We start from the raw sequence: 17285 nt of genomic DNA on the forward strand, positions 1-17285 counted from the left end.
TTAGAAGAATGATCCACCGTGATAAGACTCACACAAGGAATGCATGGACCACTTACTATCAGGTGCTGTATTAATGTTACACAATATGACAGGCCAGGGTTAATTAAGAAAATAGCGTGACACACTTCAACTATGTCGAGTTTCTAAAGTCAGCTGTTCACCTACCATCTAGATACTGAAGAGTAACAATAAGTTTCCAGATATCCAGATAATTCTCTAAGAAAAAAAAAATCAAAGTCTAAGTTACCTAGATATCTGAGATTAAAATATTTATTCATCCAAATAGAATGTCCTCTGGGAAAGAGAAACAGTACACCACTCGCCATTTCCTCGTTATCATGAGCAATGGAAACTCCCTGCTCCACCCAAGAAAGCCAAGCCCTCCAGAGCTGCAATCTTACTGTCATTTGTCACAGGCCATTGCCCCTCTGTTAGGCCCGTCGATTCCCTCTTGTCCACCTCAGTGTCTGGACTCAGCTCAAGTCCCACTTCTTCCCCTCCAGGCAGTTCCTGCCAACACTCTCCTGTCCTCCTTCCCTCGCAGCCCCAGGGCAAAGCTGGCTCAGGACACTCTGTCCTGATAATTATTTTCTTGTCTGTCTCCCCAGAGACCACAAACTCCTGAGGCCCTGATTCGTGCCATATAATTTCGTTATCCAACCCTGAAACACAGAGGAAGCACTCATTTAGTGTTGATTCTTGTTTAATTAATCAATATACCAAAAATTTGCAAGTACATATCTGTATTGATTGCTGTGCAGCAAAACAATTCTGAATTAATAATTGAGTCCAATTTTCCTGCAACAGATCCCTCCAAAACACTGACGCAGGCATGCACATACGTACACGCTGAGCAAGTTTGAAGGGATTTCCTGATTCCAGCCTGGCACGTGAGCTCTTAAGACTTGCCACATGAATCTGGGCACAAAAGCTGAAAAGCATTCCACTGTCACTTCCCTTCCTGGTGCCATTTCATCTGTGAAGACAATGAGAAAGTACAACTGGCCAATCCAGGTTTCCCGTTTCAATTATCCGCTGGCAAGAGGTAATTCAGCAAATGAGACTTTAACCCAAAGAATTTAGCTTCCTCAGCTAATGCCTGAACAACTCCTGCAGCAAAACTCAAGGAAATTCCCCTCTCTTTTAAGAGGCAACTTTCTATTTTTTCACATTTCCCATACTAAGTTATACTAACCAAGACCACACTAACGTGGCCACCTTCCACCCATGAACCAGTTCTCCAGTATTCGTGGGAATAAAAATAGCTCCAAGAACCAAGAATCCTAAATACTGTACATGTTACTGAGGGGGAGGCCATTCTGCTTCATTATTCCCACACTGAAATCATAACATATATGAACCCTCTCCCCCCTAGAATCCAGCAAGAAATTAACTGAAACAAATATTCAAGGAAATGGCAAAGGAAAACTGTTCAAATTTTGTGTGCCTTGATGCATTTTGGGCTTAGAGTTCTAAGGAGTTGGCTGTTTTGTTTTCTAATTGAGTTTTGAAATGAATTTTTTTAAAAGAATGAGGCCAGTCTTAAAAGTTCAGTTAAACAGCAGGGGGGCAGCCTAGGAGGATGCTAGCAGATTGTCTAAAGAAAGAGAACAGCAGACAGACAAGATTAGCATTAGCAGCAAGACCACATCTGCATGACACAAAGGCAGAGGAGGCTGGCCAGGATCCAGGAAACCTGAGCTATGAAGTCAGCAAATCCAAATTATTCCGTACAAATCCCCATTCTCAAAAGATGGACCAGGTCCTTAAATATATCCATAAGCCTGTCTGTTAAACTCGTAGACGCCTGCCTAAATATTTTAGATGTGAAAGTAAAGCATCTTCTAAGTTATAAAGCAATTTTTACCCATCGTTTTATATCACAAGGCAATTATTGCTCACTCGCCACTTTAATTTGTACTGACAACCTAATGTCAGATACTACCAAAGAAAACAAATGAAAAATAGAAAGAATAGTTAGTCTCTTCTATGATATATGTTTATGCCAAAAAAAGATTAGTTAAAAATCCATCTTCCTCCACCTGAATCCAGAGTATGTTTGAGGGAACTGTCAGTAAAATCATTACTAATGAAGTACCAGACTATGGGAAACAATGGTTAGGAAGGAAATTTAGAAGATAAATGCAATCGCAGATGTCACAAATTTTTCATTAGTGAAGGAAGATGCTGGGAATCTTCACGTTCTTGGAACAGCCCATGATAATGACAAGTAACCAGACAGCGTCAAATCTTACCCAATCCCATATTCCCATCCAACTCTCAGCCTTTTCCCTGCGCTCAAACTCCTGCTATGATCTCGACCTTTCCCAGGGAAATTGGAAAGGAAACTATTATGATTCTCTACCCTCACCCACCCACCAAACACCAAACCTACTTTGTGGCTAGCATTGTCTGCAGTATTAATAAGCCGTCTGTTAAATTACTCATTACTAGTTCTAAGTGACCTGTACACATGCAAACCAGCATAACTCACCCAGCTGCCTGAGACATCCCAATGTCCCACCAAGGGGCCCACAAGAAGATAGCTCTACTCCTGAAAGGGATGGGGCTTGGTCTAAAGATGTACACCCAACTGCACCTCTGGCCACCGGGTTCTGGTGTGGCGGACAGAGAACAGGGACCATCACAGAGGGTGCGGAAAAGACAAGGGGCAGGCATGGGGCTGGAGGGTGGTGGTTTGCAAACTAGGTCCAAACAACTCATCTCTGCACATGGACATTCCCTCTACATCCTTGTCTAGCAACTTCATCTTTAGAACTGGGAAAAGAGCCCGGCTCTTTTTCCAAGGAATGGGGAGGTATGTCAGCAGGAAGAGCAAGAATTCACTGTTCCCTAGATTTCTCCTACAACATTTTAATCTCCATTTCCATTTATTGCCCATGTCAACTTGCAAAACCAAACACACTTCCAGTGGCTCAGACCACCCTAAACTTTTCTTTCTCCCGAAGTTGAGGGCATTGGCCAACATCACCTTCCATTGGTGCTAATGAGAAGAGCAATTGTATCTCACGCTTAGAATGAAAAACGAATGAATTACCGGGAATTGTTTGGCTCCATAGCTACCATTTCTACAAAATATGTTTTTTTTAAAAAACTCTCAACAGAGATACTAATAAAAACCTTCACGGTGAGGGACTATAAACCTATGAACAAACTCAAAGCCTCCAATATCCCATTTTCACATGCACCAAATGCCAAAAACCAGAGTCACAGCAGTTGTGGGATTGCTCAGGTGAGAACCCCCCCAAATGTGTACCAACCCCTCAGCCTGGACTTTACCTCCAAATCCACATAAATAATATTCCCATTGTATCAAGTGCATTTTTAGTTAGAAGTAATACGGTTCTTATTTCAGTGATGGGCAATTAGGATTCTTTTGCTTTGAGCAAAACCCATAACACTGAAGACCCGGCTCCCTTGTGCAGAGGAGAGGGAACCCTGCCAAGTGCTGAGACCTAATCCTAGAGCTGGACCTGAGCGCTATTTGGGAGGGAAGAGGAAGGCAGTGGCTCTGACTCTAAACTGCTCCAGGAATACAGCCTGCACAGTGTCGGGAGCTCAAGAGCCCATGGAGACAGAGGGTGCAAGACTCAGGGAGACAGTGTCCCAGCCAAGCTAGGGTCAGGCAGGGCTCCAGTTCCTGTGGGAAATTAGTGTGCAAACTAGGGGCTGAGGAAGAAGTCTCTTCAATGGACTGCTCACTCCCGGTCTCAGGAGAGATGAGGGTAAAATAAGACTGAAATTTGCAGATGGAGTAGGCAGGACACCTGGAGCTCACCAGACTTAAAGTGGAAGAGAATGGAAATCAGTCCAGTCCCTTGCACTGGTGGGAAAGGGCACTCACTACGCTGGTGAGGACAGGCTGAAGGACCAAGCCTACAGGTGGATGGGCATTGGCTGCGGCTGGCTAGGCCGGGTTGGACACAGTCACAGCGAAGCAGATACCTAGAGACAAGGAGGACATTAGCCCAGGCCCATCTCGTGTCAATAGGGGAGCTCTACAGCCTATGTGCCCAGAAGCAGAACTTTAATCACAGGAGCTGCCAATGGGCTGAGTGACACGTTAAGTGATGCATTTGCCGTTGAACAGAAATCACTCAGGAGCTCATACTGTCTTCATTCCTCAAATATTTTATGAGCATGTGCAAGATGCTGGCATCTGAAGATGAGGAGGTGGTAAGCGCGACCCTCAGTCCTCACGACGTGTTAAGGGAGCACAGAACATTTAAGGGCCCACTTGTAAGGGAATCTTGGCTTAAGAGTCCCAGTTTACACTGACAACAACCTTTCCAAGTTTTTTTGTTTGCTTTTTTTAACCAAGTTTTATCTCCATGGCTTTTATTTATTTGTTTGTTTGTTTGTTTTTTACTAAATTCACTTTACACGTAGCTTTTTTTCCTATGTGGATTTTTTGATGCATTTAATATGGATTGTGTTAAGGACATGCAGCAGGTTTTTAGGATCTGGTATTGTTTATAACTTAGCACTTTGGAAACTACAGAATTAATAAGAACTTTCTTTTTTTACTTACCACTTGGTGCCATTGTGACGTAGCCAACATACGATGCACTAGGAAGGACACATCACAGTTTCTCATTGCTCTTATGAATGGTATAAGACAGGATTCCATCAAGCTGAGTAACACGCAGACCCTCTCTGTGAGAAAACAATTGCTCACATTTACCCCTGCTCACCTTTAGACCTCACAGGCTCAGGAAGTGTTTGAGGATGGAACGGAGGATGTGCTTGTGGTGGTTGATTTTACATGTCAGCTTAACTCGCCACAAAGTGCCCGGAATAAACATTATTTCTGGGTGACATCAGCATTTGAATCTGTGGACTCAGTAAAGCAGGTGGCCCTCCCAGCGTGGGTGGCCTCATCCAGTCTTCTGAGGGCCCAAATAGAACCAAAGGCAGAGGATGGGGGGATTTGCCCCTTTTTAGTCCCCACCTGCCTGCTCGAGCTGGGGTGGCTCATGTCACCTTCTACCACCCTCTTGACTGGGAGTCACACCGTCAGCGTCCTTGGTTCTCAGGCCTTCGAACTTGTGCTAAATTACACCACCAGCCTTCCTGGGCCTTTAGCCTTCAGACATCATGGGACTCCTCATCCTCTGTGATGAAGTAAGCCATGTCTCGCAATAAATCTCCTTTTATATCTCTAACAGGAGATTTTATATACATATGAACCCACCAAAAACTAGAAATAAATCCCCTCTGATTAGAGCACTTCCACAACTATAAAATTAAAATAATATTTGAAATAAACACAATCAAAATGGCAAAAAGCCACAACGCTTCAAACTGACAAATCTGTTTTCACATGGCAGGTAATGATGCGACTGTAAATGCGGCTGCTAAGGCACCTGTGGTCTGACCTGCGGCGTCACCACGTGTGCCCGAGCTTCGTGCCTTCCCATTGTTCTTATGGGTTCTCAGGAGCTGCTGCCCTTCTCCCAGCACTTCTCTCTACTCAGAGTGGTGGATCTTTGCTTGTACAGCACTAGGTGGCAACCGGGTCCTTTGCACAGATAGAAATCCCATCGTTCATATCCTAGGTCCACCTCTGTTCCTTTCTGTGACAATGTGACATAAGACAGTGTGACAATGAGTATTAAAGTCTCGGCTGCTTAGCTATGCCAGGGTCTCTGCACCACGGCATGCCCACAGAGTGCTTATCATTGTCTAATTACTGAATCAAGTTCACAACGAAACATCTCCCTACTGTCTCTAACTTTAGCCCCTCTTCTACAGAGGAAGGATGCTGAAATGCCTCCCCAAATCAAACTTAGAATGACAGTTCCAGACTGTGCTAGATTCTAAGACTCCAGATGGACTTTGGGTTCTAAAATAAGCACCCAGGGCAAAAATATTAAAGTCTAAATGACCTTGAAATTTTCTTAAATTGCTAATCAAGCATGAGATACAGGGCTGTATCTATATAGCCTTGTATAGCAATGCTTATGCTCACTGAAGTTTGAAAGCCACTGAAACAGACTGCTATAGACTGAATGTTCGTGCCCTCTCCAAATTTGTAGGTTGAAATCCTACCCTGCAATGTGGTGGTATTTGGAGGTGGGGCCTTTGGAAGGTAATTCGGTCACCTCATGAATGGGATTAGTGCCCTTATAAAAGAGACCTCAGGGAGCTCTCTCACCCCCTCCACCACGTAAGGACTCAGCAAGAAAGCAGTCTTCCATGAACGAGGAAATGGGCCCCCACCAAACACCAGATCTGCTGGTGCCTTGATTTTGGACTTCCCAGCCTCTAGAACCATGAGAAATAAATTTCTGTTGTTCACAAGTCACCCAGTCTATGGTACGTTGTTATAGTGGCCCAAACTGACCAAGCCATGGACTAAAGAAAAGAACAGAAGGGAATTCTGTCCACAGATGTCTGGGCATCCAAATCATCCCACATGCCCTGTGTTGAATGGGAGGCCAGCACAGAATTCTAGGGTGTTCTTGCTTGCCAAAAAAATGTACTCCATTCTTTTCTGATGTTGAGCTTCTAAATTTAACATGTTAGTAGACACAGTCATGTTGTGAGGTCTAAACAAGAAAATTGTCTAAACAATAACATATACTTGTCTCATCCCAGGACAAGTATATAAAGTAAGCTGTTCAGTTAAAAGTGCATGCGATGCAATTCTGTAAATTCAGTGTTGCACTGAGGGTTGATTATCTTTCTTTATTCAGTCCCACGATTAATTCATGCCAAAAGACATTTCCCTAAAATCTTTTTTGCATATAAGGTTAATTTTGTTGAAATACCCAATTTCTTTTGTATTTACTGAAGGAAAAAAAATGAATCTTATTAAAAATCAAGGATAGTACACTGTGCCCAAAGAATCCGATCTTCCTGGGGCTGAGAATCAGAAGAAATATATGTTGCACCTGAAGGTGCCACAAGCAAGGAAGCAAAAAGAATGCTTAGTTATTAAGCTAGAGAGGCTGAACTATGAGGATAGATTTGTTACCCTTAATCAAACCAAACCAACAATCAGAATATTTGGTCTGCATAACTTTCCCAACCACATTTGAACATGGTGTGTGGAGGCTAAAGCAACTCCATCCTGGAAGCTAATCTACCACTTTGACTTCTGATGAACCTCTGTTCTGGGAATGCCTCTAGATTCCTACTTTTTCTATTGTTTCTGTAAATCCTGTCCTTAGGTCAAAATAACCTTGACCACAAATCCTCCCTTAGGCAGGTTCACACAGCATCCTTGCCTTCCTCTGAGGGGTTCAATGGTCCTACGCATTCCTTCCCCATGGCAATTAGCCCTGGGTCCAGGGGATAATTGTGCGGGGATCCGACCACCTCACGCACCTGGGACATGGCCTCTGTTCATAAATTCCTATTAAATGTTTCTTTCTGAGAAACTGGATATGTCAGCCTCTTTCTGTAGCCTCTCAGCTTCCTCAGGCTTTGGGGGTGGGTTTGCCTAGACCAGCTCACCACGTGATACATTTGGGTCCTCTTAAAGCAGTACAGTCTCTATAAATATTCAATTATAAGACCCAAAATGATTAAAATATTAAAAAATAATAATAATCAAATAAAATAAATTGTAAGGCAAAATAAATAAATAAAAATAATCAAAATGATTAATTCTGTCAAATTTTCCCTGGTTTTCCCCCCTCAGCTCCGGCCTCCTCCTCATTGCCTTTGTTCCTTCTACAGCCACTTGGCTCTAATCATCCCCCTCCCCGCCCACGCCAGTTATCCCGCCCAGAAACCCGTCTGTGACGCTTCCCTCTCCCTGACCCCCATATCCAAGCAAACACCAAGCCCTGATGTTCACCCTGGCCTGGAGCCCAGACTGTCCCCTCTTCACCTGTGCTGCCACCATGCAGTCCAGACCATCCACCTCTCCCACCTGAACCACCCACTCTTGCTCCCTGCTGAGCTGTTCTCCACCCAGCAGCCAGAATGATCCTCTGAAAATGCAAACCAGTCATGTCCCCTACTTGACCCTGTTACTGCCTCTTTCCCCAGACTCATGGCGACCCCCTCCCCGCCTGCAAGGCACGTCCCTCCTCGTAAGCCAGGCCCCACCACCCTCTCCACCCACAGCAGGGGCTGCTCTCCACTCACTCTTCCAGACCTCACAGGGCCTTCACACATCCTCCGTCCCCAGCCTGCGGGGCCTGGTCCTCCCCATGCATCTGGCCCACCCCACCACCCCTAACGTCTTTCCTCCTAGGAAGCCTGAGCCCCCCAAATATCTCCAGACCTTTCTCCTTGTTACATCTTCTCATGGTACAGTAGGCGGAATAACAGTCCCCAAGGATGCCCTAATCCTCAGAACCTGTGCATATGTTACTCACCGTGACAAAGAGGCGTGAGGATGCAGGTGTGGCTAAGAATCTTGAGAAGAGGAGTGGAGCTTGGACTATCCAGGTGGGCTCAATGCAGTCAAATGAGTCCTTAAAAGTAAAGAACCTTTCTCACCTGCCAAGGGGTGTGAGGACAGAAGATGGGTCTGAGAGAAGTGATTTTGCAGGTGGATGAAGGGGACCACAAGTCAAGGGATGTGGGTGGCCGCTAGAAGGCGGAAAAGGCAAGGACATGGATCTCCCCCCAGAGCCTCCAGAGGCAGCACAGTCACGACCACAACCTGGTTTTAGCCTGGTGGGACCTGTGTCGGGTTTCTGACTTACACAACTGTGAGATAATCAACTGGTGTTGTTTCAAGGCACTAAGTTTGTGGTAATTTGTTATATAGCAATAGGAAACCAACACACATGGTATTTGTCATCACTGTAATATTGGTAATTATTTATATCGTGGTAGTAAAAACACAAGCGCTGGAGCCCGACAGACTGGGACAGGCTCCCGCTGTCCTGCCCCCAGCCAAGGCTTTGGACAAGTTAACCCAACAAACTCACTAAGCCTCGATTCCCCGGTCTGTCAGAAGGAGACGATCGTGCTTACCTGCAAAGGGTGTACTGAGAACGCAATAAAATAGTCTGAGGAAAGTATGTAGCACAGGAGCTGGCATAGAGTGAGCCTTCATTACAGGTGAGCCCTAACAAATATTGTCATTGTCATTTGTGTGATTGTTTTTCCCTGGAGGTTATAAGCCCTGTGAAGACACCATAACTTTATTGCTCATTGCTGTATTTCCAGAGACAAGCACAGAGCTTGACAGAGGAGGTACTCAAGGAAGAAATGAATGAATGTGTCTATACGTGAGCTACTTAAGGTACCAAGCGTTCCAAAGAGGCATAGCTCACAGTGTGCTCAACATGCGCTGAGAGCCGCTCCATGTGCCAGGCATTATGTCAAGTGCTGACAAGCAGAAAAGGGGGAGGAAACTGTCCCTTATTTCCCACGAGCTTTCAGCAGCCCAGGGTTCCCAACAGGTGTATACGGGGTGACAGCACTAGACAGCCTGGGCTGTGTGTCATGAAGATGACAAAGCCAGGGGACACTTTAGAGGTACAAAGAGGAAATAGTCTCACTTATCTTGGGTGATCTGGGAAGGTTTCCTGGAGGTGGTGAGATGTGAGTGTGTCTGAGCGTAGGCAAAGTTTCTGTTGAATGGGAGCAAAGAAGGAAAAACACTCTGGGTGTTGCTAGACGGCATTGGCAAAGGCACTGAGGCAGGCAGGTTGAAGGTGCACGTGGGTGATTTTGATTCTGGTGAAGAATACATGCTGAGGAGTGGAGAATGTGAGCTGCAAGAGTAAGTGTGGGCCCATTCTGAACGCCCACTAAGGACTGTGGACTGTCCCCTAAACAGAAAGGAAGGCGTGATCGGAGACTTGCCCTTGACGGTCTGCACACCTCAGTCTGTTTGCTACCCCGCTGCACTCACTGACCTCCTCTTTGCTCAGGATGTGGAAGACTGGGGAGCTCTTCTGCTGTAGGTTCCATAGTGGATTTATTAATACCCCTTCCAGGGGTGCCAGCATTTCAGTCTTGTGCTCTCTGGCGGAGCAAGGCCTCAGGCACTGGGCAGTGTTGAGAGTGGAATGAAGGGGAGGAAGTCAGACCCTCAGCAGTCCCTGCCAAGAACCCCAAAATCTCAGTCTGTGGGTGCTAACCCTCCCCATCTAGCCATAATACTGGCCTCCCCAAGAAAAGCAAGTTGGTCCCATCAGTGGCTGACGCAGATGTGGGGACCAAAAGCCGACCCTCTCCTTGGAACCTCTGCTCTCAAGCTGGTATCTTTGCCTTGTGATGCCAAACTCTATTATAAAACATTTACTTGAGAAGGATATCAAACTGGAATTTATTTCTATTACAAATAGCACTCAAATATTTTCCAGATAGTTTCTGCAATCAGTTAGGCGCACTTTTCCAGAGTTTTAAATGTTTCCAAACTCTTCTGAAAGGTACAGTGATTGATACAGGTTTTTAAGTTTAGTATTACCGCTCATGTCACATTTTCACCTGATTTCCAGTCTTTTGTGGTATCCTTGATTGGTAAGTCATTTGATTTTATCTTTTAGTGAGGGCCTTTGAATTTAGCACAATGTTGAAATGATTCATCAATTATAATAAAAGACTTCAAAGGGACCCAGGTTAAACTTCGGGATTCTGAAGAGCTTACCGGACAGTCAACTTCTTGTATTTCAACTTCAGGACAATAAGCCTAGTGGAGAATTTTGCTATAAAGGCCTGATGAGTATGTTAGTCACATCTAAAGAATCATCTGCTGTCCACATGTTCACGTTTATATACATATATAGTATGTGTGTGTGCGCGCATTTCAGGGCATTTCATCCGATATTCATTTATTCTATAGCGAGACATGTTTTAGGCTATTCATTTCCACTGACCCATTCGCTAAGAATCAGAGGTCACTTTTATAAAAGAAAAATCAGGTGACTCCCTAGAGCGGAGCCCCGCCTAACCAAATGCAGAGAAACTGCGTGGTACTTGATTCCAGCTTTGTCTACCTGGGCTCCAGTTGGAAGCATAAAGTTGAAACTGAAACCCATCAAACGACTGTTTTTAAATCAACAATTTAGAAATATTTTTCAGTCATATTTATATGAATTCAACCACAGGTTTTCGAAGTCACTAAGTTTGACTGTATCAAATTTTTAAAAAGACAAATGGTAGGGTGTATTTAACAGTGTTGATGATTTTAGAAATAATAATAGATTAAAAAAAGATTTAAAAAAGGACCACGCAACCAAACATAAAGAACTCTCTTTTCGAAATGTAAATTTAAAACACAGGATCTTGCATTGCTTACGATGGATTACGTGAGTGGCTACTAAATGAGGTGGTGAAGAGCACAAACTGCAATTAAACACACCCCTAAGGCGTCCAGAAAAGACAGATTCCTGAGTCCCCGTAATGCCAGGTAGACTGTGACAAACAGCAAAACAGGGGTGTAAGTTGCATAGAGACCGCAAAAGAAAAGGCACTCTGCTCTCATGGTGGAATCTGGAAGGACTTCACAGGGTAGTTCCAGTGAAATTAGCTCTTCGAGGGTAAGCAGGACTTCAGCACCCAGGGGACAACAGCCCTGCCACCCACCACTGGACGCCAGGGTATTGTTATTGAAACCACGAGGGGGTTTGGCCTAGGTCCAGTTACTCACCCCACAGATAGTCACTTATTGAGACAACAAGGATTGCCAGCGCAGAAAAGAAATTTTAATGCAAAAGACGTCTTGCTGGGAGAACTGGAGGAGCAGCCTCCAAGCCCTCTCTCTAAGTCTCCAGGTCTCCTGACAAGACTTCCAGTTCCCCGGCTGCCTCTGCCAGAGCTGTGCCGTCATTCTCATGCCTCCCATCTGTGGCAGGGGGCAGGTGACTGAGGGATGGTGAGTTTTAGCATCAGGAAGTCTTTCTTCCCAGGGACCTTCCAGGATCTCAACTCTTTTGTCTTCAGAGATTCCGCCATTTCTGGGAAACAACTCGTTAAGGGCAATAATTAGTTAAAAGTTGCAGCGTTCTGATGATCAAGCCCTAGTTCCCTGAGAATCTAAAACATGAGAGAGAGAGGATTATAGAAAACCATATCAGGGTCATTGAAACCTTGAAATTTGTTCATAGAGCCGGGTACAGAGGCTGGGGCATGACAGCACCTGTCGCTAACACGGTAAATTGAGGTCAGACTGTTAAGGGCTCCGAATGCCAACCCGGGGAGTTGGGACCTTTCCCTGTAGGACATAGGTCCAGAGAAGGCTTTGAACAAAGTGCTTTAGGAAAATGACTCTGATGGTAAACGAGGACAGCGTGAAATCGGAGAAAGAGGAGGAAAGATTCTCTAAGAGAAAATCAGGTGGGCTTATTTAAGCCTGGAAGGCGACAGTGGAGACAGGAAAGAAAATAGGCAAAATGGAGCAGTAAGTTGACACTAGGTGACTGACACCATGGGGGGAGAGTGATGATTCAAAACTTTCTAACCAGGAGAGGCAGGGAGAAAAGGATGACATCAAAGAACTTCAAAAAAAAACAGAGAATGGTCAGATGTTAAAGACAAGTAATTAATATTTCCTTTAAAATAAGAGGTGATACCTGACATGAGTCTTAAAGTTAAAATTCACTAGTTGTAAAAAAAAAAAAAGGGAAGGAGGGGGAAAAGGGCAGCCACAGAGGGTAGGGTGCGAGGTTGTCGAGGTGGAAGAGGGCCCAGGCGTGAAGCAGGGCCCAGGGAAGAAGTGGTGGGAGGGGACTGAGAAACAGTCAAGAGCCAAAATCGATACCATCAGATGACCACTGAGAAGTCAAGGACAAGGGAGTCAGGGGACCAAGAAAGTTTCTCAGGTTTCAAGCTTAAGTGACCCCTGGGATTGTGCCTCCACATTTGAAATGGAGAATAGATGTAGAAATAGAGGAAAGATGATTGATGCTGAATCTAAGGCACCTGGGAGGCAGCAGGGACGAGTCCCACCTGGTGCCGGAGGTGCAGCGCCAAGCCGAGGGGAAGGAAGAGCCAGTACAAAGAGAAAAGACACAAGGGCATTACTGTCCAGCTAGGCGCAAATAAAACCACGCGTGTAGGTGGTATCACTTTGAGACAGCAAAGAAAAGAAAAGCCCATGGCATCTCTCTACAGACAAAACAGCCTAAGAGTGAGTACCATTTAGATCAGAAAAAAGAAATAATCTTATAGTAGTGTCATAAAGAGGTATTGATGTCAAAAGACTAAATAGAACTACAGCTATGGTGGCAAAGGACAATTCACAGATTTGTTCATTAGCATGCTGCTTATGGTTCCATTCAGGTTTAATTGCAAAAATTTAGCCTTTCATTAAAGTTATTAATTTCCACCCATCAATGGAAATGTCTTTTAATTGCCACCGGGCTATCAGGAGCGATGCACCCAGCTTTCTAGACCCATGTTCCAGTTTAATCCATGCTTCACATTCCAATAGGGGCTGACAGAGGAATGAACATTCCAACAGGGCACAGCAACCGAGTGGCAGCACCATTTGTAGAACAGATTAGAAAATGTCCATCCGATGCTCTATCCGAAGATGAGCAAGGTTTTGATCCTAGGATCCTATTCATTGAAGAATTTAGGTGTCCTTTATAAACAAAATCCTTTGGAAAACTAAACATCTTTAAAAAAAAAAAAAAAACAGAGCTGGTGAAACAGAACCAGGCTAACTTCTTGTCACCAGGATTCACCCTCACAAATTTTGTGGGTCCCACCTGAGCAGCCCATGGAGTTCTCCTTTTGAGACCCGCATACATGTAGAGAATGAACGGCACCACCTCAAAAGGGGGCTCTCTGAGGAGCTGACACCACGTGTGGCAGAAGCCTGAGAAATTCAGCAACTCGGCTCCAACAGGCGAGGCCACTTAACACGACCTACCAGCAATTCTCCCTCCCGGAGCTCTCCAAAATCATGATAAACGTCTAGGAACTTTTGGTCTTCAATTATTAAATGGAGCGACTTATGTAACCAAAGTCAAATACCCTCCTGGGCTTACTGATACCCCTATGTGAAAGCAACACCCAGTCGTCCATGCCAGTCACACTGATCGGCTCAGGCAGACAGAGGGAGAGAGAGAGGCAGAGGAGGGCTCAGACCAGCTTAACCCTCAGTGACAGGCGTGCGAGGCTCATTCATGGCTTCCCCACCCCCCGAGTTTCTATCTCCTCTGTCTCTGCCTGCATGCACCCCCTCCTCCCCTGGGAGGTTGTGCCCTTCTTTCATTTCTTGTGTCAGGTTTCGGGCTGACACGTGGTAATTGATTCCGCTGCTGGTTAGACGGGTGTTAAGTGGGAGGGATGAAGTTTCACTGAAAACAAATAGCACTTCATGGGTCTGACCTTTCCTCTCGGAGCTTTTGTTGTGGTCGGCCGGGGTGTGCAGTTCAAACTTGTGTGAGCCAGTTGTGTCTATGTCTGCAGTTCCCCCTGAATCACCTTCACCGGCTCCCAACGTGCGATGACAGCCAGATTGTCTCATTGTCACTCTGGCTCGATGACAGCCCAGCGTCAGGTGGAAGCTCCGATTCACACCCGAGAACTGGTGTCCAGGAGTCAGAGATGGCTGAGTGTGGCTTGTGCCTTCAGGATCGCACACCTTCATGGAAAAGATACACATTCGGGAAGCAAGAAGGATAAATCTTGGGATGACAGCACAGCTGGGATACATGTGACTGCCAGCTTGTGGCACCATGTCAGCACTCCACCCCCCCACCACCACCACCAACAGAAGCCATCAGCACTGGTCCTTGACCCATGTGAAGTTCAAGGTTCCCCCTGTGAAACCTTTGGGCTATGGTCGTGGGTGTCCTCTGCCGTGCCCACATCCTCCTCCACGACTAAAGGATGCATTTCCCCAGGGCTGGGAGGATGCCAGCCCAAAGCGCCCAACTGTCCATCCTCTGCAGGTGCTGGCTGAGGGGAGCCACCGTGCCCAAGATCACACCCTTCTCTGTGACAGGTGACATGCACTGAGCAACGGACAGGTCACTGACAGGTCAGGAGCATGACGCTCTGACTCTCCAGCCCCAGCTCAGCATGACTCTACAGCCCATGCCGGCTTCCCACAGCATGACAGCAGCACTGTCCAATTCTCCTCTGTGTCCCCCGCCTCCTTCCCCCTGACCACAGGACTGGCCCCTTGGAGTCTGTCCCTGGGAACCCAGGCTAGGATTTGGGAGCTGTATCACCCACTGCCCAGCCACCACTGAGGACCCCATCACATAGCCCCTGCTCAAAGAAACAGTGGAATTTTTAAATCTCTTACAAGTGTGGTGCTATATCAGGGGCAGGAAATGCAGGAGCCTGTGCTAAGCACCAGCTGCTTGAGAATTACATACGGGAAAGAGTGATGATAAAGTCGGTGAAGTTGCCTGGCTATTGCTGAGGACAAGTGACGTTTGGGAGAGTGACAAGGAAAGGCTGAGGACAATAATTATGAATTAAATGCTATGTGTGAGAGCCAGAGGCCTCCTGGCCAGCATGTGAAGGGACTCTGTCACTTGTATTCAAAAGGCAGAAAAAACTAAGGATGGGGTCCAAGACTTAGTCATAAAAATGGCAGAGCTCCACAGAATTTTAACCCCCAACCAGGAGAGTCTGCTATGGCAAAAATTAGAGCTTCCATTGGGAGAAAATGATGATGCCCTGAGATATGGGGCTAAGTATCCAAGTTGATGCAACTGGATCAATGATCTTGAACCCCTGGAACCCTGAACTCTGAGGCTCCAGAAGGCTCATCCTGCCTTGTGGTGGGCTTGCACCTCCCCCTGGCTGGGAGATACTCTTCAGAGGCCTCTGCCTGCAAGACAACACACACACACCCAAGATCTGCCCCCTCCTCCCCTTCTGGCCCCCAGGCCAATGTCAAGGGAAGAGACCCTGAAGGAGCTACAGGCCCCAGGCAACATGTGCTGGTAGGAGCCAAGAGATGGGGGAAGGATTCAGTCCTCTGGCCTCTGTATCGAGGCAGGTAGAACACAAAGTCAGATAAAGGAGTTTATTAACACCAGGACATTCTCCTACAGTACAGGATTTAGCACCTGCGTTAGTCTGCTAAAGCTACCATAACAAAGTACCACAGCCTGTGTGGCTTCAACAACAGACAATCCTGGAAGCTATAAGCCTGAGATAAAGGTGTATTAGCCAGGGTTCTCCAAAGAAAGAGAACCTAGATAGATGATAGATAGATAGATAGATAGATAGATAGATAGATAGATAGATAATAGATAGATAGATGATAGATGGATGAGATTTATAATGAGAATTAGTTCACACATTTATGGAGGCTGAGAAGTCCCCTAATCTGCTGTCTGCAAGCTGGAGAAACAGGAAAGCCATTGGTGTCACTAAGTCCAAATCCAAAGGCCTGAGAACCAGGGAGCCACTGGTGTAAGTCCCAGAGTTTGAAGGATTGAGATCTAGTAGGTCTGACATCTAAGGGCAGAGAAGATGGTTATCCCAGCTCAAGAAGAGAGATAGAGAATTCTCCCTTCTTCCACCTTCTTATTCCACACAGGCCCTCAGTGGACTGGATGGTGCTGCCCACATCAGTGAGGGTGGATCTTCTTTCCTCAGTCTACTGATTCAAATGCTAATGTCTTCCAGAAACACCCTTACAGATGCACCCAGAAGTAATGTTCTTATCAGCTATCTGGGCATCCCTTAGCCCAGTAAAGTTACTCATGCAATTTACCATCACAGAAGATGTTGGCAGGGCTGGTTTCTTCTGAAGCCTTTCACTCGTCTTGCAGATGCCCATCTTCTCCCTGTGTCCTCACATGGTCATCCCTCTGTAACTGTGTCCAAATCTTCTCTTTGTATAAGGACACCAGTCCTTGGATTAGGGCCCACCTACATGACCTCAGGTAATCTTAACTGTCTCTTGAAAGACCCTGTTTCCAAATATACCCACATTTGGAGGTACTGGAGGTTAGGGCTTCAACATACAAATTGGGTGGTGAGGAACACAACACCCCAACAAGAATTACAGGAGGTGGTATTAGCATGATGCTGGGATGGTTCTTAGAAGCTTGGAGCAAGCAATGACCACACTAAGTGAGGTAGAAATACCAGAACTATCATGGCAGACACTGGAGAAAGAGGCAAGGAGTGGCCAGCTAGAGTGAACATACCATTTAAGGCCAGAAAACACACCAGAGGCCATGCCATGGAAAGATCCAGGAAGTACTCCACTTACAAAGTAATAAGAAATGTGCTGCTAGGAGATGCCAGAATCATGAAAACCTCAGTGGCTGCCACTCTGGGCCAATGGTAGGAGACACCTAGTGATGGGGATGAAAGGATCTCAAAATCTTAGAGACCAGGTGCCTATGTTCAGCTATCAGAAGCCA

The 17285-nt window shown here is 45.9% G+C and overlaps 1 protein-coding gene across 12 annotated transcripts in view; it reads right to left on the minus strand.

Annotated features, from left to right (window-relative positions):
• LOC123630714 overlaps positions 1 to 17285 on the minus strand; it is a 114278-nt gene that overhangs the window by 93129 nt on the left and 3864 nt on the right. For 4 of the 12 annotated variants that reach the window (XR_006732742.1, XM_045540617.1, XM_045540615.1 and 1 more), the window contains one exon: positions 14275 to 14530. Coding sequence is in view for 6 of the 12 variants with exons in the window: in XM_045540617.1 (XP_045396573.1) it covers positions 14275 to 14530 (256 nt within the window). In the remaining 6 variants the exon portion in view is untranslated. The other 8 variants (XR_006732739.1, XR_006732738.1, XR_006732740.1 and 5 more) reach the window with 6 other exon arrangements.

Source organism: Lemur catta, chromosome 1 (assembly GCF_020740605.2).
Source record: "Lemur catta isolate mLemCat1 chromosome 1, mLemCat1.pri, whole genome shotgun sequence".
NCBI lineage: Eukaryota > Metazoa > Chordata > Mammalia > Primates > Lemuridae > Lemur > Lemur catta.